The sequence below is a fragment of the Antrostomus carolinensis genome, unplaced genomic scaffold, assembly GCF_000700745.2.
Source record: "Antrostomus carolinensis isolate BGI_N321 unplaced genomic scaffold, ASM70074v2 Scaffold33328, whole genome shotgun sequence".
Lineage (NCBI taxonomy): Eukaryota > Metazoa > Chordata > Aves > Caprimulgiformes > Caprimulgidae > Antrostomus > Antrostomus carolinensis.
The window spans coordinates 1-25,653 of NW_010335558.1; the positions used below are offsets into that span (position 1 = coordinate 1).

The following is a 25,653-nucleotide window of genomic DNA, read 5'->3' on the forward strand; positions in this document are numbered from 1 at the left end:
TCGGAGGGAAAAGCCAAAAATTGAGCCTTGCCCCGAGCTGAGTTCCCTGCTTCTCCTGAAACTCGGGAAGGAAGGGGACTGCAGCCCGGCCGTCCTTGCATTTCATGTTTCGTCAGCCCGGCAGCATTTTGGCTTTGATTCCATCTTGTTCCTACCTGTTCCTGGATAGTGACGGGGAGGAGAAGAGGCACCGTCCCACCATGTCTCGTTACAGCCTCCATAATCTCCTGGACTGGATGTATGGGGGTGTGGACCCCAGCTTTGCTGGTAACGGAGGGCCAGAATGCGCAGCCTTTCTCTCAGGGCAGCAGCGCTTTCTGGAGAGTTTGGTCTTCCTCAGTGTGGGCGTCATGGAGATCCTTCTGTCCTTGTGGAAGCTCAGGCAGCTGCATTCCAGGGAACTGGAGAGTCATCTGCTGCTGCAGCAGCCCCAGAATAAGCAGGAAAGCTTGGGCAAGAACGTGCTGCTGGTAGTGCTCTGTCTCACCTTTGGGCTCGAGGTGGGCTTCAAGTTTGCCACCAGGACTGTCATTTACCTCCTGAATCCCTGTCACGTGGTCACTATGATGCAGGTAAGGCTTGTGTCAAGTCACCAGGAAGTTTGCTTTAGTTTTATACTTGCAAAGCAGTATTTTTCCCACAGTCGGTTTGCGGACCAAAAATAAAAATGCCAAGAATTGCTATAGACATTTTAAAACTGACTTAGTTTTTAATCAGCTGAATCAAAATCTATGAAAAAAATCCAAGTCAAATGAAAAGGTGAAATTGTAGCTATGATTAATGTCCAGCTCTCTTGTTGAAAATGCAAAAAATCAGGTTATCTCACCACTTGCTTTCACCTAATCCCTGTTTCAAGAGTAGAAAATGCTGTTTCCACTGACAGCAGTGGTAAAATTTGTACCAAATCTAATGAAAACGAGATTATTGCTAAAGTGGCTGTGTAACTTACGTGCAGCTTTCAAGCTAGTAACCTTTAGGGATATTAATGTGTTTTGTGAAGGTGTTAAAGAAACAAGTCACTCTATTTTGTGCAGACAACGTTGGGTTACCTTTCTAATTTTAGAAGCTGAATAGTAAGGGAACAAGTGTTGCCCATGTCTCGTACATGGGGTGAACAAACCAGTTTGGCTTAATAGCTGTGGATAAGTGATGTGCTTTAATGACTTGTGGCTTGGTTGTTGATGCATGATGATGTGCAATTTGTGTAGCTTCCAAAATAATGGAAACATTCACGAACAGTTGTCAATAGTCCTGTGTGTGTACTTAACTTGGTTTCATGGAGCTTGGTAAGGAGTGTGGGAGAGATGTCAAAAATTATAAATATTTCATTTAATTTTACTAATATTGTACCCTCAACACTGGACAACTTACAAAATTTAAGCTCAAGAATTAAAGAATGTTGAGAAGGCTTCCATAAAAGCTGCCATGATAACAACATGTGTCTTAAGATCATTAACAGATGAAAATCAGACCAATGCTGTTCTTGGTCTCCCTTTGCAGAATGCTGAGTGATTTGGGCTGTGTCGGATCAAGCCAGTTGTTAGTTTCACTCCTGGGGAGCATTTCCTAGCAGCAATGGAAACCTCTTTTCTGGTTCTACCAGAGGTTTGAGGGAGATGGGTGTTATTTCAGGAGGGGAAAAACAAGTTCTTACAGCAGTATTCAAGACGTTTACAGCAATTAACTTAAAGTTTTAGAACTTAATTAGTAGGTGATGTAAATTCCTAAGCAGTGATGCAATGTTAGCTCAGTATTTTACATCACAGGACACTTCCTTCCCAGGAAGTAGTAAGAATTGCTATGAGATCAGTTAGTTGTTATTGGTAATGAAGAGGAAAATAGAAGGTATGCAAGAGCTGTAGAAATAATTAAAATAATATATCCACATTCCATTTCTTGGTGATACTCAATGTTTACTGGAAAATTTTTCTGTTAATTCTCTGGGAGGAAGGTGAGGATATGTTACCATTATGATCTGAAAGTTCTGTTGTCTTGATATGGCGTTATAATACGATGTTATGGTATTTGGCAAAGCTAATGCTTGTACTTAAATGGGGGAGCTGGTACCGTTTTCCTCATCCATTAATGCTCTTTCCCAGGCAGACAGAGACTTACCCTCTGTAGTCAGGCATGGGCAGTTCTTAATCTCTTTCAGACCAACTGTGAAGTTTTTTTTATAATCCTGAGCTAATTACTCACTAAAAATGGTGTTCCAGCATTTTTTAAATCGAGATGATGGGCATGTCAACAAAATTCAGAAGTCATGTCTCTTCATCCTCATCAGATGCATTAGAAATAGGCCTGGGCTTAGTGCAGAGAATGAAAATAGGTGCAAAACCAACAGCTTTCAGCAGAGAAAACAGGTTAGATACAAAGATAGTTGATGAACTTCATGAGCAGAAAAGTAATACATAGTAGCTGGAATCTTGCAAGCATTGATTTTCTGGCCTGAATTAGCTGAGGGCAACTGGTTGTCAAGATGAAATTTATGAAAATAGAGTTTATCCTTCACTTCTGTTCTTACAGTAGTTTGTACGTAATCCTGCTGCTGTGCCTAAACATTAGGATGAACAAAGTAGGTGGTGAAGAGATGAAACATGCTACAACAATCAAGATCACTAGAAGGGAAGCCAACAGTAGCTGTTGGTAAAGGTCTCCTTTCACTCCTTCTCTGTTTTTCTTTTCTTCAGCTGAGACTATTTCATCTCAGCAACAAAGGCTGAGACAAAAATATTTGGAAATGGAAATTGCCCTTCATATTTTCTCTGCATAAACGCAAAAGTCCTGCTTTTAAAAGACCTAAGACTGAAATGAAATCACAAAATAAAATGGGAATTACATCTGTTGTGCATTTGGGCAGACAAAACTGTGTAATAGAATGGATTTTGAGTTCTACAAGTGAGTCTGTTTTGATCAGGTGTCTAATTTCTGCCTGTCATGCCAACTTGTGTTCAAATAAAATCTTTTCTGCAAAAGTGGGAAGAACTAGTTTAGATGTGTCATCGGGAGGATGAAATGTTGATCAAGTGAACATATTTAGCTACCTAAAGAGTTCTCATGGTTAATTGGATTCAGAGAATTTGTTGCTGTCCTGTCACCTTGTTGAATTGTCTAGAAACAATATGACTCATTTCCAGCCCTAGTCTTGGTTTTGTCTTCTTGCGTAGCTTCTGGAGGAAGAAGGGCGATGTTGTTTCTTCACCAGTGATGCAAGTGCAGCATTGCTGAGAGACAAATACTTCAGTTTTTAATAAATTTGTGTATATATTTTAAACTGAAAGTGAAATGGAAACTTCAGTGGTTTCTTTGACAGCTGTCTGATGGGGATGGGAGTACTTTTGTGCAGTACAATATTTAGCTAGTGTGTGGTGCAGCTCAGGGGGGAAGTCTATGAAGGAATTCATACTAAGCTCTGTCTTTACATAGAGTGGTCTTACTGAAAATTATTTGAATACCTCTATCAAAAACCAAAACCAAAACCCCACATTTTTAAACTTTTCGATCAAAACAGTTCTGTTCATATAGCAGTTCTTCATTTTATAGTTAGTGAAGGAGCAGTTAGAATTTCCATCAAAAACTCCACATTCTTCATGATTTGTTCCTGTACCTCCGTTTTGTAATTTCCGACACATATTTTGCAAGCTGTTATTCATAGTCAAGGTAACTTAATGAAAATGCATAAACACAGATGTCTCTTGATGTCCTGTAAGACATCAAGCTGGAGTTAACAGGCAACTAAGATTAGTTGTAGACAAACATAAACCAGGACCCAGAGGTAAAATTAGACTGTATTGCAGAGAGAAGTTTGGAAAAAAAATGTAAGGAACAACAATTATGTGAAGCCATACAGAGTTTGTGGGTAACTCTCCATCAGAGTTTGTGGGTAACAATGGTTGGGTGAAGTGATCTCAAAAGGTCCTGTCCAACCTTAATGATTATGTCATTTTTTATTTTTTATTTTTTTTTAATTTTACGTTTGTGAGTTGTATCTTGAGACTTGATAGTTTTGATTTGGTTTCTTGGAGCTTTGCTAAGACTATTCAGTTCTGAACACTGAACGTTATGACTGACCACTGTGAGAAATTAAAAGTGTGTGTCTAAGTTTCTGGAAACCTTGTTTAGGGAAGTGGCAAAAGCATGACTAATCTAATCCTAAAATGATAGGTGCAGCTAGTCCTTCTCTTAAACTGTCCTAAATTGTCAGCTTCCTGGATTTTAATATGCCAATGCCTTCTTTCAAAATGTTGACTTAGTACCAATCTGTAAAAGGAGTTTTAGGGTTTTTTGGAAGTAGGTTTACAAGTGTTCTTCCTACAGAATCATTTCTCAGTGGTAAATCCTCAGCTGCTAAGTTGTCATAATCCTCCTCCAATCCTACACTGAACTATTGCCCTTATGACAGTTAGGGACTGACATTTGTCTAGAATAAAGAAAAAGTTTTTGTAGGAAACACCTGTATTGCTGGATGATTACTTCAAACAGTGATCATCTTGGGCAAAGAGAAGTAAACTAAAGGGGAAGTGATAGGTGAAAAAAAGGCAAGGGAAAGAACTGTAGGGAAGTCCAGTTTCCTTCGGTGATCTTGATCTGATGTTTGTGTAACTAAAAACAGTGCGAAGTGCATCTGCAGCTCAGTAAATACGGAATCCTCTCTTTGTTATTTCCACTTTCAGCTTCTTTAGAGACTTTTCAATCTTTTCTGTCCTCTGCCAAAGAGGCTACCATGCTTTTGGAAACAATTACCTGTTTTGGAACTTATATAATAAACATAGCTTGACTGAATTCTGAATCATTTGGGAGTAAGTTCCAACTTATAACTAATTAATTATCTTCCTCTCTCTCCCTTCCTCCCTCCTCCTTTTAATTTAAAAAAAAAAAAAAAACACAAACCTTGGAAAAAATTTTATTATGTGGCCAAATGTTGTTTTTCAAGTGTGAATTTGGATTTAATTTGCATACACTGCTCCTAAATTCTTTGTCATATTTGGAAGAATCCAGTTAAATTGTGTGTGGTTTTCTATATTTTCTCTGTTCAGAACCTTGAATTGAAATTAAAGGGGCATTCATATCTTGTTATTTGGGAGTGAGTATGAAGAGCATTTGGTTATAGAAATTCAGTAGATTTTTATAGAAATGACACTGAATAATGGTATCGGGTTACATGAGCAACAGGTTCCAAGTAAAAGTTTAATGAGTTACTCAAATTTTAAAGGGTCGCAGTGTTCTAAATCAAAGGTGTTTTTCAATAGTTTTGTTCACTGCTTAATGTATTAAGATTGTTGGGCAAGATGGAGAGCAGCAAAGGCAAAATTTCCTATGAATATTTATAAGTTTTTCAAAATGTAAGTCTCTAAATGTAAGCTTTTAAATCTCTCTTTATGTGTGTGTATTTCCCTTGTCTACATGATTTTTGCGTATACCTCCTACGTTCCAAAAGCTGGTTATGGTATAACCATCTCCACATAAGCTTGCTATGTGGAGAACTTCTGATTTTTAAAGCACCTCAAAGGACAGGACTTGGTTTCAGGAGATGTGATAAAACTGAAGTTTACTAGAATTTGATGTGTTAAAGATTGCAAAAAAAATATTTGAGAAAAGCAAAGGTATATATTTGGAGCATAGTATGATTTATTCCCAAATCAGTACATTTAGGAGGTGCGTGAGACTGTTGCAGCAAGGTCAACAATCTTTTCAGTGCTCTGAAATGCTATCTGGTAGACATAAAAGTTGTCACTTAAGATGAAGTGGAAGATGTGCATAATCACAGCTCACAAACATAGCAGGTCTTTTTTTATATATTTGCATAATACAAGTATTTCTTTTTACAACTGCAAATTAACTTGTGATACTTCCTTTTAAAGCTTATTTCTAGAGAGGAATTTCATCATAGTGAGTGGTGAGAAAGGGCAGATGAACAATTAAAGCACTGAATGCACCAGTTTTTCTTAGTGGCAAGCCTTATTTCTTGCAAAAGAGTGCATCTTAGTGCTAGACAGATGATAGCAGCTCAAGGGGCATAGATAAAAGTGATGGGCCATGAGACAGATCAGCAGTTCCTTTATACTGGGTCTGGGATGCTCCAGAACTATTAGTTTGGCTTTCAAAAAAACCATGGCTTGCTTGTATAGTTTAATGTGCCCTTGGTTCTATTGACTGGCATTTTTTTCTTCATTTTTACAGTTTTCAAACAATGATTTCTTTGTGTTTAAAAAACCAGGCAACTGAAGTTTAGAGGCTTTAACTGATACTGTAATTAATGTCATAACTATTTATTGAGCTGAGGAAAAGCTTTTCTGTCATAATTTTTATGTAGTTTGTTTCACCATTGTGCTTATTTTTAGTAAATCCCAGCATATAGTAGAGAAATTGAGAGATATTAGTATGAGGCAAAGCACGGATTCTTATTCTGAAATAATAGTAATTTTATAATTTAGTATAAAAAGAATAGCAAATGTGTGTTAAGGCTGTGAATCACAGTTTTCTTTGAAGAGAAGTTCTGCCACTTTAACTTGTCCAGGATTTGGCCAGTACATGCTTTAGTCAGGGTGACAGGGATCACAGTAATGTGTCATGCTACCAGTGAATGTTCTTGTTGAGGAATTGGAGTTTAAAGCTCTAGCTTAAGCCTTTGTTTTGAAGTTGATAGAATTTGGAAATGCCTGCTGTGCTTGAGAATAGAATGCATACTTCAGTAATTCTCTCATTTATTCTGTATATTCGTAGGAGAGAAGAATGTAAAAAGTAGGGAATTGACAAGAAGGAATCGTGCTCGCTAAAAAGGAGTAGGAATTGCACGATTGGAAATTCTAGGTGAAAAAACTTAATTTTCTCATACCGCAAATATTTACACTGAGGGTTATTATCTGAAGACCATTAGAAGAATAATTAGGTAATCAGATACAGGTTTGTTTTGATGATATCATCATAGATTTAAAGCAGATATTGATCTAAGTGTATCGTATGTAGTTTGAGCAGTATATTACAGAGAGACAGACCTTTTTTTAGTTTCTTTTTTCCTCCTCTTCTGTTTCTTTTTTCGTCACTTCTTTTTTTTTTTGAGAATGGAGCTATTAGTTGTTTCAGTGTACTATCCAGTGTTGTAAAGTACCACTGTTGGCTGTCATATATTTTTAGGATGGATTTGTAACCTATTTAGCAGTTTCACACGCCGTTCTCTGCGGGTTGATTGCTAGCAGCTTACACTGATGTGCCAGGAATAGCTGCCTCAGGCCTGTAGGAACTTCACTGGAGTGGTGGACTAAATCAGATAGCAGCAGTAACCATATTGGACACTATAAATTCCAGGGATTGGGATGACTTTCATCTAATGATTTCTATTCTAAAAAAGCCTTTCTTTGTTGTCTCCCTTGCACTGCTGTAAATGTTTACACTCCTGGTCACAGCTGATGAGTTTTACTGCAGCGGTTGTACATCAGCCACATTCACTGTAGCTGTGTGAACTGTGTTGATGTTCACAAGAACAAGTTCTGTACCAGGATTTTGAAACCTGCTAAGAGTGTAACGGGCTTCATGTTTCTCGCGACATTTCCTTGCTTTAGATAGATGTGGTAAGGGTTTACATTTATTCAGACCGCCAAGTAATTAGTGTCGAGTGAATTTAATTGTTTATATTTTAATACTTTGGTAGTTAGTGAAATGCCAACTTAAATTAGCAGGAATATGATGTTATATGCTTTAGCTTTTTATGGCTTGTGTTACTGTTTCTGTTTCTTCAGCAAAAATCCTCTGTGATAATAAAGCTATCAGATATTTATTATCCTGTGGTTTTTAAAGATTACAAATGTGTGTTGTAAAATCCTACAAAATGAAGAATTGTGAACTGTAACAAGAAAAAGGTATTGGTGGCTTGAGGCAGAGCAGAGCAGGACTTTTCTGGGATGGCTTTGCTTCCCTGGGAAACTGATGTGAAACGTCATGCCTAGGGAAAAAGTAATGAAAGTGAATGTATATGAATATGCACATGAGAATCTTACTGTGGACTCATGCAAGCTTCCACAGTGTTCCACAGTGTCAAATTAAGTTTTCTTAAGAAATTTAATTTCTGAATATTTATTTTAATTCAGCCTTTTTTCGTTCTTTTAACTTATCTTCCCCAGGTAAGTTTTTGTTTGTCAGATTTTGCTGAAGCATTAAGCAAGGAATGAGGTAGTGGAATCACCACTACCAGTGAAGGGCTGGTGCAGATAGTGATTAAAGAAAAAGGAAGAAAAATAACCTCAGTGACACTTTTTCTCTGAAACACTGATTACTAAGATGTGATAACTAATGCTACTGCACACATGGAAAGATTTGAATCTTATGTTTAATAATTAATCCTAAAATATGAGAAGTCTAGAAATCTTTCACCTAAGACCATAAAAGGGAGGAAGGTGAGTATAGGTTTGTTGAGTAAACAAACTAAGTTGGTGGAAGGGGAGACTGATCTATAATGTCCCAATGAACGTACATAATTTACAAGACCTTAGATTGTAGAGGGTGGAAATTGCTCAGTTTGCTGCACTTCTTTCATCCTTGGGTAGAACTGGGAAACTGGGAGGTTGGAAGGAGGGACAGAGAGCTGCTTCTATTCCCTGAGTCTGGTTTATGTAACACAAACAACTTCTACTGTAGTATTACTTATGCTCTGCCAGCGATGTTGCTTTGAATCATGAGTGTTCTTAACGCTAGATTAACAATTCCACGGGACACAAATTAATCCCTGAACCTGTCTGACAGCTGCAGTAAGGCAGCTGGGATTTTTTATGTGAAAATGTTAAATACGTTCAACGTGCTGCTATTTAGCATAGGAGTGTAACAACTTTTGATCTCTGTTCTCTTTTCAGATTTGGCAGTCTGAACTTGTCAAACCACAGTTACAATATTGGTTTGGTTTTGGTTTTGGTTTTTTTTAAAGTTACCTTTTAGAAAGCAGACAGATGGCTTTTAGTGATATGGCTGTTCTGTGCTCAATTGATAGTTTATACACAAACAGTTGACATCTGACATACCTAGATGCTGAACCAAAGCTGTGTGATGGACTTGTTAAACCATTACTTTCTGATAAATAATAGGGTGATTATTTTGAATTTACTTAAAAATTTATTTTAGAGTTAATTGACATAATCTTCTACATCTTTTAAATTATCCAGTTGCTTGAATGTTCCTTGCCTTGCGTCTTACCCTTGTGGGGGGAAAAATGTATGGTTTTCACATATACAGTAAAATAACTTTTACTGTATTAAGTGTATCTTAGCCTTTTAAACATACCTCTTAATCTGTTCTGCTCTGGAGGGTACTTTGATACACCTAAGAAAGGGTGAAGATTTTTGTTTCAGTGCAGATTGACCAAAGCCCATCTCTTTCTCTCTCTCTTTTTTTTTTTTTCTTTTCTTTTTAAAAAAAATTAATTATAGTTTTGGATGAATCCACTTTCCATGAATTTTTCACATTGCTCTGAATATTGTAAGTGGAAGATAAAATCTAACCTCTTGAAGTTTTCATTTTGAAAAAAGTATACTAAATCAATTTATGATCTGGTTAAGTGATCATGACTGGAATGTTTGGAAAGACAGGTACGTTTCCAGTCTGCTGCAATGAGATACTAAATCAAACAGGCAGCTCAGGGACCAGCAAGCTGCTGTTTTGAAGGTAAATGAAATTTATGCTGCATATGTGAGATAGAGTGGTTTTACTTGTAGCTTAGCTATGTTCTGCCAGAAGCAACTCTACTCAGGCATCTGTAAGCGTTCCCATTGACATTACAGATGCTACTTCATGTGGTTTCGTATGCAGTGGTTAGAGTTGTGTGACTTGTTCTTCCCCCCCCCCCCACTACCTTTTGAATTGTCTTCCGTCTTTTCAGTTTCTGATCAAACAAGATGATCTTTGTGTTATGCATGTTTCTGTCTCAGCAGGTCTAACGCTGGTAGAGGAAAAGCCTTTCATGACAAGTTTCGGCTGCATTCTCTGCCTTGGTGTACTAACTGAAAAATAGCATCTTTAAAATACTTCTCTTAGGTGTAATATTTTGTAGAGGTTTGGAATGTTTTTGGGATCAAAAAAACCTGGAGATCCAGCCAAGTCAGAAAAAAAAAATAAGTCAGTGAGCTCTCCCTATTTAGAGTGCTCATGGAGTGAGGCAATATCATTCAATGAGTAGAACGGTATCCAGGCTCAAGTATTTGAAGGGGTATGTGACTTCAGTTCAGAGACAGTATTGCTGTTACACCCTTCAGTCGCATCCTTTTTGAAAAAAAAGATTATGGCTGTCTTTTGAGAATAGATCTTGAGATTTTTACTAGTCTTGATTTTTTAAATGTTGATTACTAAACTAGTGGTGGAGTATGGCATGCTTACATGTCAAAAAAAGTAGGAAATATTAGACAAATGAGAAAATTTACAGCTGACATTATTTTATGGAAATGATCTCAAAGCTTTTGGAACCTGTAACATAACATAAATATATACATCCTTGCCAGTATCTGAGAATTTTCCTGAACATAACTCTAGCATGTACCACAGCCCCTCATTTCAGGTAATCAACTGTTTTTAGGGTCTCTCTTTTAGGCAAGTCATGGCTCGTGACAGGCTGGATAAAATGCTTGCAGGCATTTAGTATAGTAGATTTTAGCTACTATAGGTAGTAACTCACTAATATATTTGGGACTGTATGTTGAAATTTGAGTTTCTCAATATCTGAGTACGTTGGGGTTGTAATAAGGCCGATTTGGTAAAATTTCCTCACCTCATGAGCCCTCCTTTTTTCCCCTCCAAAAAATAATCCGTAAGAAGTGTACTATAGAGGCACTGTTGGATTAAAAAACCACAGTTATAAACCAACAAAAACCTTTTCCTTTCTTACCATTTTTAATCTAGCAATGCAGTTAAATGGAAAATAGGAAACCAGATATGTTTGCTGCTTTGTGTTCTTTTCTTTTTTCCACCTGTTTATACTGATGCACTTGCCCATTGCTGAAGTCTAGATGTGCAAACTGTAAAAGACATTGTTTGAATATAACTCTTTCTGTATTAACTTAAAAAATCAAATAATGGAAACCTCCAATGTCTCCAAATTAATGTGGTACTTGCAGCACATGTAACACTTGAAGTGCAAGAAGTGAAAATACTATTAGAGGTTAACACAGTGCATAGAGATTAGGAAATTGGATTGTATTGAAGAGAGGTCAGATTAAAGTTAACATAGCTCTCTTTGGTTTCATGATGTTGCAGGCTTTTCTGAATTTTTGGGGTGTTTGTTTCAGTATTGGATTTTTTCCACACATCTGAAATTTAGGTACCTATTCCTGTCATATTTTGGCACTAGGAAAACAGATATAATCAGTAAAAAAACCCCTAACTTGCTGCAAAATACCAGTTTATTTTAGCCTCTTTCCATGCATGTGAGACTGACTTTTACCTAGAGACACTGTTGCAATGTCAAGGAGTAATATTTTTTTGTGAATTCTAACTTCTAAAATGAATTTGTGAAAAATTATCTGGTTTTTTTTTTTTGCCCATCTACCCAGTTCCTTTTTAACAGTACCATTTCCCTTGTTTGGCTAGGCTGTCTCTTAGTGATTAAAATGGGAGTGACTTAACAGGGGTTTGTGGAGGGCCAGTGTAATACTTTGTGATATCTACCTACTGCTGTCAAATAAGTTTTCTGAATAAATTAGTGCAACGTTATCTTCTTACTGCCTTCAGAATAGTCAGTCCTTTTACATACAGATCTTCTACGTGCTACACTGACACAAATGAGTACTGCAAGCAGTTTTAAGGAAATAATGATCTGTAAAGTTTACTGAACTCAAAAGGTATTTCTTGGGATCTCCATCATATACTGAACAATGTGGTTGCACATGTTTCTTTTAGAAAATTTAAAAAAACATATTACTACAGGTGGAAAAATACCATGCTTTTCTTTCTGCCTTCCAGTCTGTCCCAGACCTCTAGATATCATTTGGAGGTTTGTCTTCTTAGTGCGTGGTTAGAAGGAGGGAAAGTGGAAGAGACTGATTTGCAGCCCAGTCCTGGGTTAGTTCAGAGCAACCATGAGTTCAGTCTCTTTAAGATCTTGTCTCAGTGAAGAAGTCATTAAGCAGTGCAATCCTGTACGTTACAGTCTCCAAATTATAACAGCCCTGCTGATCTGTCATGTGTTGTGGTGTGACCTTTGTATTCGGATTTGTGCAGGGGAGTGCTGGCCATGCAGTTCTTCGTGCCAGAAATATTTCCCTTGGGGATGGACAGTGATGTTTATGGTCTTGCAGAGCAATTGTGAAGTACGTTGACAGAATTTCTGACTTGTTTTTGTTTGGGTCCTCAAGGCTGAAGTGAACTTCATTCTGCAGACTGAGAAGTGTTACAGGTTTCTTTGCAATTTATTGCCTGAGAACAGTTGTCTTGTGCTGGTGAAAAGAGTTGGACATCCTGACTCACAATATTGTCCCCACCTAGGACTTGTTATCTATATATTTCCTCAAGGCCACTCATTATTTCGTACCCTCACTTTCTCTCACTCTCATTAGCCTGTAGTCTTTTACAGTTTGAAGAGTCTTAATGTGTTAAATCAATCCATGTATGAAAGATGTTCTGTACTTTTTGGTCATTCTTGTTGACCACTGTAACCCTTTTCTAAAGCTGCTTTATTTTTTGAGCGAGAGAGGGAGGAAGGGAATGATCAGAACTGTGCCGAAAGTTCAGACTCAATACATATTTTATAGCTTATTTTTCCCCTCCCAAAATAGTTACTTTTGTACATTTTGGATTTCCAGTTAATTCTTTTGTTGTTCTTTTTGTTTGTAATGTAAAAATATAACGGGTAACAGATCTGACTGAATAAGGAAGGTCACTGAAGTTGTTGGTTAGTGTTTCTTCTAAATTGAAAGTTGAGTTATTCTGCCTTGACCAAAGAGAAGCCTGCTTCAGTGTGCTTGAGAAGATCCGCTGCACTGTTGACACTAGAACTCTGCAGTGTGCCAGCAAAGGGGGGGCTAACGTTTGTGCTAGCCTGAGTGCGTAAAACCTTGAGAGTCCCGGCAGGAAAAGAGAGGCTGGGAACTCTTCACAGCCATGCCGCTAATTTAATGTGGTGGTGTTTGCTTTATAAAACATAGCCATTTCCTCCTGCGAGGCAGAGGATTTTATTTCCAGTTTGACAGTGAAATGTAATATGATTATGAGATAAGTATGTGAACACTTGTTTTAGAGCTTGTGAGCTTGTCTGCTGTGAACTAGATACTTTAAGACTGCTAATTACTCCGAGCTGAATGATGACGCTTTTTGTAATGTTTGAATCTACTAAGTGATACAGTTCTTTGAAAATCAGATATAAGGGTGTCTTGTAAAACATCCCTTTTAAGAACTTGAGGTTTATTTATCACAGAAAGTATATACGTATTTAGAGAGAAAGTGCTTGATATTAAACTGCTAAAGCTGAAACATTTGAAGATCTCTTCATTATCCTGAACTTTTAGTTATGATTTCTCTGCTGTCATAAAAAATAGAAGTCAGGCTTCTTTTCTGAAAGATCCCTCATAACAGAGGAACTTGCATGCTTAAAAATCTTAAATATTTATTTTTCCCTCATTGGTTCCTGAAACTGTTTCTTGCAGTAGAGTTGATGTAAAAATAAGCAGCTATGAATGCTATTCTCTTCTTTGCCTATCTCCATGGTAGCGAAGTGTTTTAGATTGGCATGGCCATCTCAGTCTTTGTACCAGTCTTATCTTTTATCCTCAGTGGTAAGTTTCAAACACTATACAGACTTGTAGTTTTTGCTATCCAATGTGGTAGTTGGAGCACTCTGCAGTGTGTCAGGAAAAAGAAATGACTGGTGTGATTAAGACATATTTCTGGTTTGCTTATTTTATGCATATAGAGAAAAAGGTCAATCTTGTGGTGGTTGGTTTGTTTGTTTGTTTTTAAGATGTAGGAAGTGAAAAAAAATATTCTACATTGGAAGAGCAGAGTTTCTTCCACGACAGTTTGAGCTCTGTTTGAAAAGTAACCCATATCTTCTGTCGGATTTCTGAATTTAAGGAAATAATAAAATAATCTGTGTTTAAAACTGGATGAACTAGTGAGACTCTAATTATAATTTATTCTTTTAAACATTCCATACAACATGGAATATTTAAAAAGTTTGACTAATGCATGCAAGTAGCATGGGAAAGAAATAGTTATTATAAGAGACCTGTAGAAGATATTTATGGTCGCCAAAGAGGGGAAAATATAGTCTACAATTCAAGGAAATATAATTTATTCAGTAAACAACTTTAATTGCAAAAATAAGTGATGATGGAATAGTGAAGCATAATAAGTTTCCCCAGAAGCCATATGGGTCTTATGTGCAAGGTGATATGTAGAGCTCTCATAAAACTTTTCTGGCATATACGCATATTTTTTTTAATTATTTTTTTTTTTAACCTGCTCTGATGAGTGGAAATTACTTGCTTTTTAAATACAAGACTTTGGAGAAACTCTGATTGGATTTTAATGGTATTCACTAACAAAATGTCTTGAGGTATATTCAGTTAAATTTAATTGCTGCCTCTTTCTTGCTGTGCCTTCCTTAGAGTTCTGTATGACTTACAAAAAACAATTTACGTGTGTGTGCATGTGTATTCTAAACTGTTACTGAGACTGACTTGAATTAAATGTACAAGTAAGTGGATCAGAGTAAGTTTGTATATTAAGAACTTGCACTGGAAAGAAAATATCTGGAATTTGTACATTTATTTGTATGGTAATGACAGCAAGCCCCTGTTATACTCAAGGGCTCAGTAGTATGATGCAGGCTTCAGCATTTCTACTGTTGCTGCAGCGAGTACGTGATCTGGTAGTAGTTAATTTGAATATACACCCGAGGCCTCTTCCCAGCCCTGCAACACTTGAAAGAAACATATTTGGTGAATTGTCTAATCTGACTTATCCATAAAGCAGACATCTCCAAATCCTCTCTCTTGAAGTGATTTAATGATAATTTGTTTTGTAGGTTGGCAGTAAAAAGTGTGATTCATTTTTTTTCCTGAAATACTTATTGGACAGTAGGCCAAAGTCTTTTCTTTGCAGTAGTGGACAATATAAAAAAATTGGATTTTTGTCACTGGACACTTATGTAGTAGTCACTTCAAATCTAGAGTAAGACTTGCTGATACAAAGTTTATTAAGTTGCTGTGAGAGGTTTTGGACAGCAGTATCAAAAGATGATAGTTATCCTCTAAATTTAGATGGGGCATTGTTGCAAATCAATGATACTTTATTACATAAACATTTAAATCAGGTGCTATTTATGGTAGGAGTATGGCCTAAGGGAGCTGCCGTAGTAAAATGAATGGTAATACAGTAATCTGCTTTATGAGAGACCTTTTATAATGACAGTATCAAACACTCTAGAGTTTGACTTGTTTCTTAGGCATTGGCAGAAGCCAAACCCTAGATGTTGCTCATACCACTTCAGTCCTTTTATGTGTAGTAATGTGAGTAATGTGAGACCTTTTAATTTGTTGAAGATTTTCAGTCTTTTCTAGCTCTGCTGTAAAACAGTTCTTCTGGTTAGAAATGATTTGTGACACACAGAACACACATCTTTCTTTCCCAAGAAAGATATAGAAAATGGAGTCTAAAAGAGATCGTATCATTAATTTAGATTTATTTCTAACTTTTCAGATTTTTCTTCTTGCCTGTCCTCCATGTCGGATTGCAATGATTCTCTTCAGGTAATGCCTCTTCCTTACAATATTTCTGTCTCCTTGCATAATGTATTTTAGAAGTTATGACAGCTTAAGCCATTAAATATTAAGATATATATCCAGTTGGAAAGGCATATTGATTGGATTGAAAAATGACACATTGAAAAGGGTCAGGGCTTAAATTGTGGGTGCTGAGCAACATACCCTTGGTTCTTTTGTACTGGTGGTTTTGACTTCGTGTAGCAACATGAATGAGCTCAGTACCAGATGAGAATGCAGGCATCTGTCTACAGACTAATGTCATGGGCCTTGTACCTTTTTGTTACCTTTGCTAAAAATTAGTAGCTGGGCTTCATTGAAGGCCATGCATGCAATATGGATCTAGTTTTTAAACTGTGGATATAAGTCAAATAGTGAAAGCAAATTCTCGCTGACTTGGGTATTTTTCAAATCTATGCCATCTTTTCTGAGATACTGCATATTGTTGCTAACTTCAGGAACCGCAAGAGTTTCTGAAGTGCAGGAAGCTCTAACGGACTACTGCAGTAGAGTCCAGTAAGCAGCTGAGGGGTGTAACTAGTCATATTGTGGGGAGGGTCACAGGACTTCCCAGGCAGAATGGTGATCAGGAGTGGCTGCAGTTGTCACCATGACACTTAACTTGGCTCTTTCTTGTCTTAGTCCAGGCAGTGACTGGAAAAATGATGCTAGGAGCATGCCTTATGAATTATTTTGGAACTGCTATTGTCTGTCTGCAACTTTTTCCTGCTGTTCCTTATCTGGGTAGGGAATAGGCTGAATACTGTGTTAGCATCTCCATCTCGGAGACTGTGAAAAGTACGTTTGGTGTCCAGGAAATCCTGGATTTACTCTGCATTTGCAAAAAGACCAGTTGCAAAGTGGAGGCCACAGTGTTTGTTGTTCTTCAGAGTGAGCCTTTCTGTTTTCTGACACTCTGACAGCATATAAATTACATTTGAAAAGCTGTTTTGAAATTGTAATACCTTTTTCTTCCTCCCTCAAGTTACTTCTAAATTCCTAATAGTTTATGACAGGCAGTAGTTGTAGCCAGTTTGTTCTTTACTTTGTGTCTTATGTAAAGTACTGATACTATTTTTGTGTTCTTGTGATGCAACAGTGGTTTAGAAAAAGCTATACAAAATTCATGGAGCTTTACTTTGAAGCTGTACGTTTATAGAGTTAGACAGGAGTAAAAATCTTTATAAGTATGCTATTTTAAGTTCTGAAAGACAAACGAACAGGAAAATTCCAACTACTTAGCAGCTTGCATCATGAAGAGGATTAACACAAATGAGCAGTCCAGGCTTTCTAGGAATCCAAAACTCATTAGAGACAGCAGTCCTACTTTAGGAAATTATTTAAGTGCATATTTAAAGAGCGGGTTTCGTACTGGTTATTGCATTTAACAGTATCTGGTTATTGTATTTAACAGTGGCTTTATTAAAAAAAAAGCCAAGAGAATTTTCTTAAATTACTTTCTACCTTTTATCGAAGAGATACTACCTAAAATATGTGAAAACATTACATTTTAGTTCCATCTGTGAAAATAATACCACTTTTCTAAGGTTGCAGATGCATATGTTGAATGGGGCCCTCTTGGCATTGCTGTTTCCCGTTGTTAATACACGCCTGGTGAGTGTACTGTACTTTTCCTCATCCTTTTTTATTTATTTCTAAAAGATTTTCTTTGGAAATGCATTAGACCTTTGCTTTGTTTGGCCTTTCAAAGTTCATTTTAGCAGGATGTAGATTCCTGGTACAGATCTCTGCAATGAAGCCAAAATACCAATCTTGGATTTTTTTGTGTTTATAATGTGGAAAGCTAACACTGCTATATTCTAAGTGTCAGTTCCATCCTAGCCTTTAAATGGAGGGAAAACTGAACAGCTTTGAAAGAGGCATTCATAGGTTAGCGCTGTGGCCTGTGGTCAAAATTAACTTTCAGACTTTTCAGACTGTATGTAGATGTAAGATTCCTCAGGTATGGAAAATGCCAAATATTGTTGGTGGCTGTCACCCTCTCTTCCCCAACATGAGGCACAGCAGATTTTTTTTTGCATCTGAGTTTTCAAATCTGCTATAAAACTCCAGTCTCCTGGATGAAAAATTAGCCTGTTGGTGTCTCTAGTAAGATTCTAAAACCTATTGAGAGTTAATGGTGAGAAAAGTTATCCTGAGTCTGAGCCATATGAAGTACTTCTGAGGATTATTTTTAAGACCTGTTATGCATGCATATGTTGAGTGTGTGTGCATGTGTATATGCATATATACCTACATGCTTGTTTATCTTTTGTCATTTGACTTATTTGCAAAAATATGTTGTTGCAGTTATTTAAATGTATGTTTTAAGATAGAGTTCACTTGGATTTACGTGCTTACGTCTTTATGGTGTCTGGATAAACTACTTGTATCTATATCCATACAGCATGTGAATTAATGATATTATTAACAAAATTGTTGTGGATTTCAGGCTCCATTACAAATCTTGTTAGTGGCTGTGTGTTTGCAAATCTTGACTGTCTTAATAAGATTAAGTGTAAAAAAACCCAAACCTGCACCTGTATTGAACTTTATGGATGATAAGCTATGTTGATCGGCCGCACTGGTAGCTAGGAGACTTGAAAACTGACAGTTTTATTGTCAGCTTGTAAATGGTTTCTTTTTTCCCCTTTTAAGACTATAAAATTTTGCACTGAAACACATTTTGGTTACTAGAGAGAGGATAATACATCTATAGGCTTTTACATGTTAAAAATAATCTTCTATAAAGCATGACACATCCATGTACATGAGGTTGGATCACATTTTTCAGATTTCAGTGGATTTAGTAGCATAATAGCCCTACAGTTCTTTCAAGATTTACATTGCCCTTCCTAATGTGCTAACTACATACATTCTTTTCTATACTATAACAGCTATGTGCAGTTTGACATTATGGTTTAATAAAACTTGATACTGCTGAAGGGGCATAACGTGAATAAAACAAGTGTGTTTTCCTGATAAGGAGAACTCATTTATTTTGTATGTCAAACTATCTAGTTTTGAAGTAAACATAAACTTTAGCATAATAAAATTATTTTTCTGGGTAACCTTTTAAGGCTAAAATGTTGAAATATTTAATAATTCACTAGCTTGTATTTTCTCTGCCATTTTCATAGTTCTCATTCATATTAGGGCAGTGGTGATTAAACAGGAAAGATACTGACTACTTATGAAATTCTCTCTTAATTAGGGATAGAGGAGCCAAAGGGTAATGTCCAAGAGCAAATATTTTTTTAATAAATACAACTTTGGATATTTTTGGCCTAACAGCTGCTTGCTAGGCTGTTCTCTTTTCAGCGTTTCTTCTGGCACAAGATAATGTGGGTGATGTTTCATAGCACTGCTGCTTTGACCCAGATTCTCTCATGGCAGATGCACATTCTGCTCTGCAACTGTCATTGTAGTTGTTTACACTGACATTGTCCTGAAAGCAGTAAATTCTCTTAAACCTTAGTAGAAAGTTCAAAAAATAACAATAATGTTATCTGCGCTGACTCTCTGGTTTGTAGTATCTAAGTGAAAAACTTTTGATTCTAAGTGATTCAACTTTTTGATTGTTTCTATGCCTCAACTTTTCAATTTCAGTTTTATGATATTTTAAGATGTATTTTAGTGTGTACATTTCATACAAAAATTTTGTATACTTAGTTAACGTCTGTAAACAGTTGTAATATATACTGGATGGCACAAAGAGCATTTCAAAACTATTCTTAAATATTTGGCTGTTGCCAGTGGGAATGGACAGTTGAGATACTCATTGAAACTGCAGTAAAAAGTTTCTACCTTCTGTTGTTTTAACCTTTTGGTGACACTATACTAATATTTGTTGGACTGTAATGGGCACCTGGGTTAGTGTTCCAAAAAAACCGTAGTTTGAAAGATGAGGTCAGTCCATTCTGCTCTTTTCAAGAAAATATTTTCCTGCCTTGGTATGATGTTGAGGTGCCAACAATTAACAGTCTTGAGCAACGGATGCACCCACTTGTATTTATTTGGCAACTGAATATTCCAGTTTTGCAAAATTACTGACAGGGTGCTAATGGGGTTAATTTTTGTGCATTGAACTGGTCATTGGATAAAGACAAAACAGTTTGTTTCTTATTCAGTTAATGTTTGTGAGTTCTTATTACTCTCAGAAATGAAGGGTATTTTAATTTTCTCTCATAACTTCATTCCTTTATCATGATGCAAATAATTCTTGGTCAGGGTTAATAATTTACACAAAACCTAGGCTAATCTTTTATAACCTTTAAGTAAATAGAGAAGAAGATGCTAAGGGAATTGAATTGTTAGGTTCCCAAATGGGAGCCTAGAAAGGTATAAGGTGTTGTACAGGAGTTGAAAGATTTCCTTTAACTTTGTATTTATATTATATGGAATTCAGTGTAAGTCCTGATAACCTAGCTATGCGAGTAAATGCATTTAACTGCCACAAAGACTCCAGGTGTTTGGAGAATAACTTTTTGTTTGAACTTTCATATTGCATTAATCAAATTTTAAAGGAAACTCCACTGGTTTAGAAGTGGGTTTTTTTGCAAGCTGATGTCCTGAAAATGTTGATGTAGATAAAGTAAAAAACAGGACATGTCCCAGAGGTGTTGGACTTGCTGTCTGTGCTCACATAGCTGAGATGGTGTAGTTTTAATGTTTCCAGAAGCTGCTATAGTCTATTATTAGAACTATTTGGCTTGAGAGGGACGCATTCTAACATTCTAAATCTGTTTTAGGAACAGAATCGTACTCTGATCGTTGCCTACTGCCTTTCTGTTGATTGTTAAGGTAATAAATTAACTGTACTGAATAGTTTGCCTGAAATACCTGTGCCTACACAGCAAAATGGCATAGGTTATGGTAGCACATTATGTCATATCTAAACTGGCTTAATCTAACTGGCATAAAGAAAAATAACGGAACAGTTGCACATTGGGGGCTGTTGAGAGATTGCTAGTAAAACACTCAAAACACTGATAAAAGTCAAACCAAATGCATTCAATGGAGATCAGCAATGCACTGAACAATGCATGTTCCTGTTTTTCTCGGTAAGCATCATCCTCTTTAGTGACTGACCAAGTGTCTTGGTTTAACCCCAACCAATAACTAAGCACCACACAACCACTTGCTTACTCTCCCCTTGTGGATGGGGGAGAGAATTGGAAGAGTAAAAGGACTCATCAGTATGCATTCATATCGATTACAGACAAGAGGGTATATAGCAGGAAATCTGAATGAAACACTCTGCCCCTAAAATATAATGAAAAGGAATTGTTGCAAATAAAATCTGGGACACTGCTTTAGACCGTCCTGCAGATGGGTGACAGCCCTGCTATTCCTTTATTTCTAGTACTACGTTGAGAAAACAGAGCAAAGTGATAACCTCCTAGCCCACTGAAAACCAACTGCTGTGCCTAAGTGCGTTTAAACTAGTATTGCATGCTGTGCTCTTTTGGGGGAACTCTCATCTCAATGTCTGACTTTTGGGCTCAACTCCACTGCTGTCTTGAAGAGATTTTTCTAAAGCTTAGTGCAGTCAATGGAAAGACGTAGTTGCTTCCTTAGGGCACCAGCTTGTTTGTTAGGACATCAAGTGCGTGCTCAGGTGACTGCTGTTGATGGCTGTGGCTCTTCATGCTCAGAGATCCAAGGGTAGGCTCTAATGCTTCGTGATACAGTTTCCCCTTTTCACAGTCTCACAAACAATGTAAGCAGCTGCCAGGAGTTTAGCTAGACTAGTAGAACTGTACATAACTCCTGGGGTAGAGGTCTACTCCTGCTCACTACTCAACGCTTTCCAAAGGGCCTTTAGCACATGTCCAGGGAATGTGGCACTTTTGAATCTGCATCATAGCAGGCTGATGGGAGGGCTAGAAGCACACGTGGCTGCTTTGAGCCAAACGCTTGCTGGAGGAACAAAACACCATTTATTTTTTAACAGAAACTTAATTACAAAATGTAAAAAAATGAATGGTCTGAATATTCATTTCCAGTGTACTTTGTTAGCACGTTTTGATCTTGTATATTAGAGGAATTGTGCATGTCAGTATTAGTTTGGTGTTTTTCAAAACATACTGATTTTATACCGATGTTAAAACCTATGAATGGATGAAGCAGATTTGTTTTGCCACGAGTAAGAATATTTAAAGGAGAAAAACTTACCTATTCTCTTGAGTAATAGAGTAGCCTGTCCTCTGTATTCTTTTATACTGTTAAGGGAGCTTAGAAGATAAGTTAGTAGAAGAAATAGGTAATTTGTCCTTTTGTCTTGTACCATTAGTTGTTTTAAGATTCTGCGTATGGGAAAACTAGATGAAATGCAGGAAGAGTGATGCTGGTAAGGGAAATGAGTGTTTAGTATAAAAAACCAGCAAATAAATTGACAGTATGCAGAGTTCAGATGAGTCTGTGTTGGTAACAAATATCCAGTGATTTTGAATCTCTGGGGACAGATGTGGTTGAAGAAATGTGCTGTGAACATCCTTGGTTTGTTACTAGGGAAATACTGCTCTGCAGGGTGGCTGCTGGGTTTCCACGGTGGCGTTGGACAGCAGAGGACCCATCTGTTGGGGCCTATGAAGTGGGTCCACTTTGGAGACTGTTGGAGTCTGGGGTTAAATACATGTGGCCTTCACGGGTGCCTATGGTCAAATATTATTAGAGGGACCAACTCGGTATTCTGACTTATTTTGTTCTGTGAGTAAGTGTTGCTTTGATTTTTTTACTTTCTCAAACTGTACCACTTGCTGAAGTTCTTACTTGTTTTCACAAAGAGGTTCTTTACATCCTAGATTGATGAGTGATCCCCTCTACCTTATCTTCACTTTCCGTTTCTCTTTGCATATAAAAGGTACCTATTTGCTATCTGTGAGTGAGTCTTTTATTGATAAAACAATTTACAGACAAGACTTTGAGAGCTAGATGAGTCAGTTGCTCAGTGCAGCTTTATAGTTCATCTTTTGTGTTTGTTCTTTTTTCTCTTTGTTGTAGCCTGGCTGTACAACTTGAGTGCTTGGTTGTACAGAAATTCTGCTTTTGCAGCTCTATACCAGAAAAGGCACTTGCATAATTACTCAGGCTTCAGAACAAGCAATCTTTTCTAGTGGAAAAAAGGATATTTTGTTTTACACACACACAAAAAAAAATTGTCAACACTACCGCAGCAAAACAACTGTTACTCTGTTCTCGGAAGTGTCCTGAGCATAGTGTTTGTGTGACTGACCCTCACAACTCAGCGAGTGTAGAAGCCCTTATGAAACCACAGCTACTAAATAGAGAATGCTCCTTGGCAGGAGTGAGTGCCTCATGTTGTGCTGTTTATATCAGGAGCTATTGTTTCTGAAGTGTGCTTGTTCCAACTGGGAGAGGTACAGCTTTTTCTCCAGTTAGGGAAACTGCTTTAGCCTCTTTCCAAATAGTTTTGATTCCCTCACTTTGCCCTCTGTGTCTTTCAACAAGGGACAGCAGAAAAGGTTCAGATTCAGGAAACGTCATGACTTCTGTGAAGTTCTTGCTTTTTGCATACTATTATCTTGCTTAGTTTTATGTTTTGATACAGAATACTTGGAATAAAATAACAAACAACAGATGGCATGGAAGATTTTTTTTTTTTTTTAGCTTAGTCTCCCAAGAGTTGGCTGAATATCTTGGAGGTTGCAATCAGAACACTGAGAATGTTCAGCTGGGGGATGCCAGGACTAGCAGAATCCGGCTGTAGGTTTTATCATCTTTTACATTCAAAATAGCATATAAGAATTGTTGTTGAATTTAAGGTCACTATATTAATTACCAGCTGCTTATTGACTGCTATTTAGGAAGGAAACCAAACTTTGTTTCAACCTCTCTTTACTTGTGTTGATACAGAAATTTTTTGTAATGTTTCTGTTTCAATGCTATGACTTCAGCATCTCAGAACAATAATAGAAAAGGAAGGCTTCCCCCCCCCACCTCCTTCCCAACAGACAAGCCATGATGGTAGGACTTGTGTCTGGATTCACTTTAGCCTGTAGAATGATGGAATGAGTTTGCATTTGAACCAAAGCTAATGGCTTTGTGTTTTTCCTGTGAGATTTCATCCTTGTGTGGTGGTATTGTCTAGTTTTTGCTTATGAAAAATAATGGAAAAGTATGTCTTTTCAGCTTTGTAAGTGAGCTGCAGCAAGAAGTTGAATTCTGAATTTTGAGTTTAAATCTTTTCTACTACTGTTCAGTTTTAAATGTGTTGCTTTAGTTTAACAAATAGATATAGGCAAAGACATTTGCAGGTAGGAGTAACTTTCAAATACAATGCGTGACCTTTTCTAATGGATAAAGAGCTAGAATTAGTTGGGTCTGGATTAAGGGGCTCAGAGTTGTGGTTCAAGTTGTTTTTAGCACAGTATTATTTTAGCACAGTCTGTCTGACTTCATGTTACTTCTTAGAGGAGAACTAACTAATCGCAAATGACTAATTGTAATTTCCCAAAAGTTGTCAGCAGGTGAGGAATACCTAATTTTCTGCTAAGTGGTAACTTGTTTACATACATCCTTCTGCAGGTTCTTTTTAAAGCCAATAAAATATTGGTTATTTTATCTTATATTTGGTGAAGCTTAGCGGTTTCACACATGCATGCAGATTGCTGTAAATCGGGTCTTGGTTTTTGCACGGGTCTCCTCAGTGCTCTTATATATTTATATACTTTTACATATAAAAGTATATAAATATATATAGAGCTCTATCACTTGCAAGGTAGCAATAACCTTTTCCTTCTAAACAGGCTACTGTCATATGGGGTGTGTATAGTTTCTGGTTTGATTACCTGAGAGTTTTGCATCATTATTGGTAATTTATGCTAACTAAGAAAGGGAAAAGAGCAATCTTAGTTATTCCTTATTTTTTGCGCTTTTGGGTAATTTTGAGAATTGTCTAGTTGAAGTGCTGCATTGCATTTGTGGCAAGGGGAATGGAATGGGTACAGTTAGGTGCGCTTTCAAAGCACTGACTATTAATTTCACCTCTTTGTTTCTATGCATAGGTGATAAAATAAGTGAACTGAAAGGATTGTCATGGGCCATAAGGAAAATGGTGCCTTGTAACTCAGTTGTTAGTGATGAAAAACATTTACAAATATTTTCCTTATTCCACAGCTTCCATTTGAAATGGAAATATATTACATCCAACATGTGATGCTTTATGTTGTGCCCATCTATCTGCTGCGGAAAGGAGGTAGGTTGGCAATTTACTCTATACAAATTGACACGATCCCATGCAGTGAAAAAGCTGTGCTCAGTGGTTACCTACCACAGGCTTTACTCTTACTTTCTTTTTACCAATTTTCTCCGTGTTGTTACTTAATAGTTTCTGGTGTTATGTTGGAGTTGTAACCTGGGTAACAACGACTTGTGTCAGGCACTGAAATGGGAATTAAAAAACGGTCTTTTGCCCAAAGGAATATCAGGAGTGTATTGGCATAATATGCACTGTCTTCCTGGGTGGCATCTCTGCCGTCTTTCAACATTCTAAGTTGTTGGTGGGATGTATTTTTAAGACTTGCCTTCTTTGATGTCTCTTGAGAAGTATTGCAACTTAAAATGAGCTGAAAAAAAAATTATATCCCCATGTAAATACTAGTCGGCTAGTTAGATTAAATTCCTGAAATTCCAAAGCTCTAATGAAAGGTAGTGACACACATTAGTGAAATGAGCTAGTGTGCTTATTATGTCTTCTAACAAAATTACTGTCTTGCATTCACTTACACCATAGTAGTCCAGTAAGTTTGGGAATCCCAAATTCTTCCACTGGCCAGTGGTTTTTCTAGTTGTCACCCATCAGAAGGGAATGCAGTATGTATTAATGTGGTGTGATGCTCTGCCCCCCTCTAGCGTTGACATGCCTCCAGCTGCGTCTTCTAGCAGAGCTAAATTGTTT

The 25,653-nt window shown here is 37.0% G+C and overlaps 1 protein-coding gene across 1 annotated transcript; it reads left to right on the forward strand.

The window, feature by feature from the left end:
- Positions 1 to 104: 104 nt before the first annotated feature.
- LOC104518359 (transmembrane protein 164) lies at positions 105 to 24,951 on the forward strand (the record flags this gene model as incomplete). Its single annotated transcript, XM_010174601.1, has 4 exons — positions 105 to 572; positions 15,670 to 15,719; positions 17,279 to 17,345; positions 24,873 to 24,951. Coding segments are annotated over exons 1-4 (664 nt in total), but the record flags the coding sequence as incomplete, so codon positions are not given.
- Between the last annotated feature and the right edge of the window lie 702 nt (positions 24,952 to 25,653).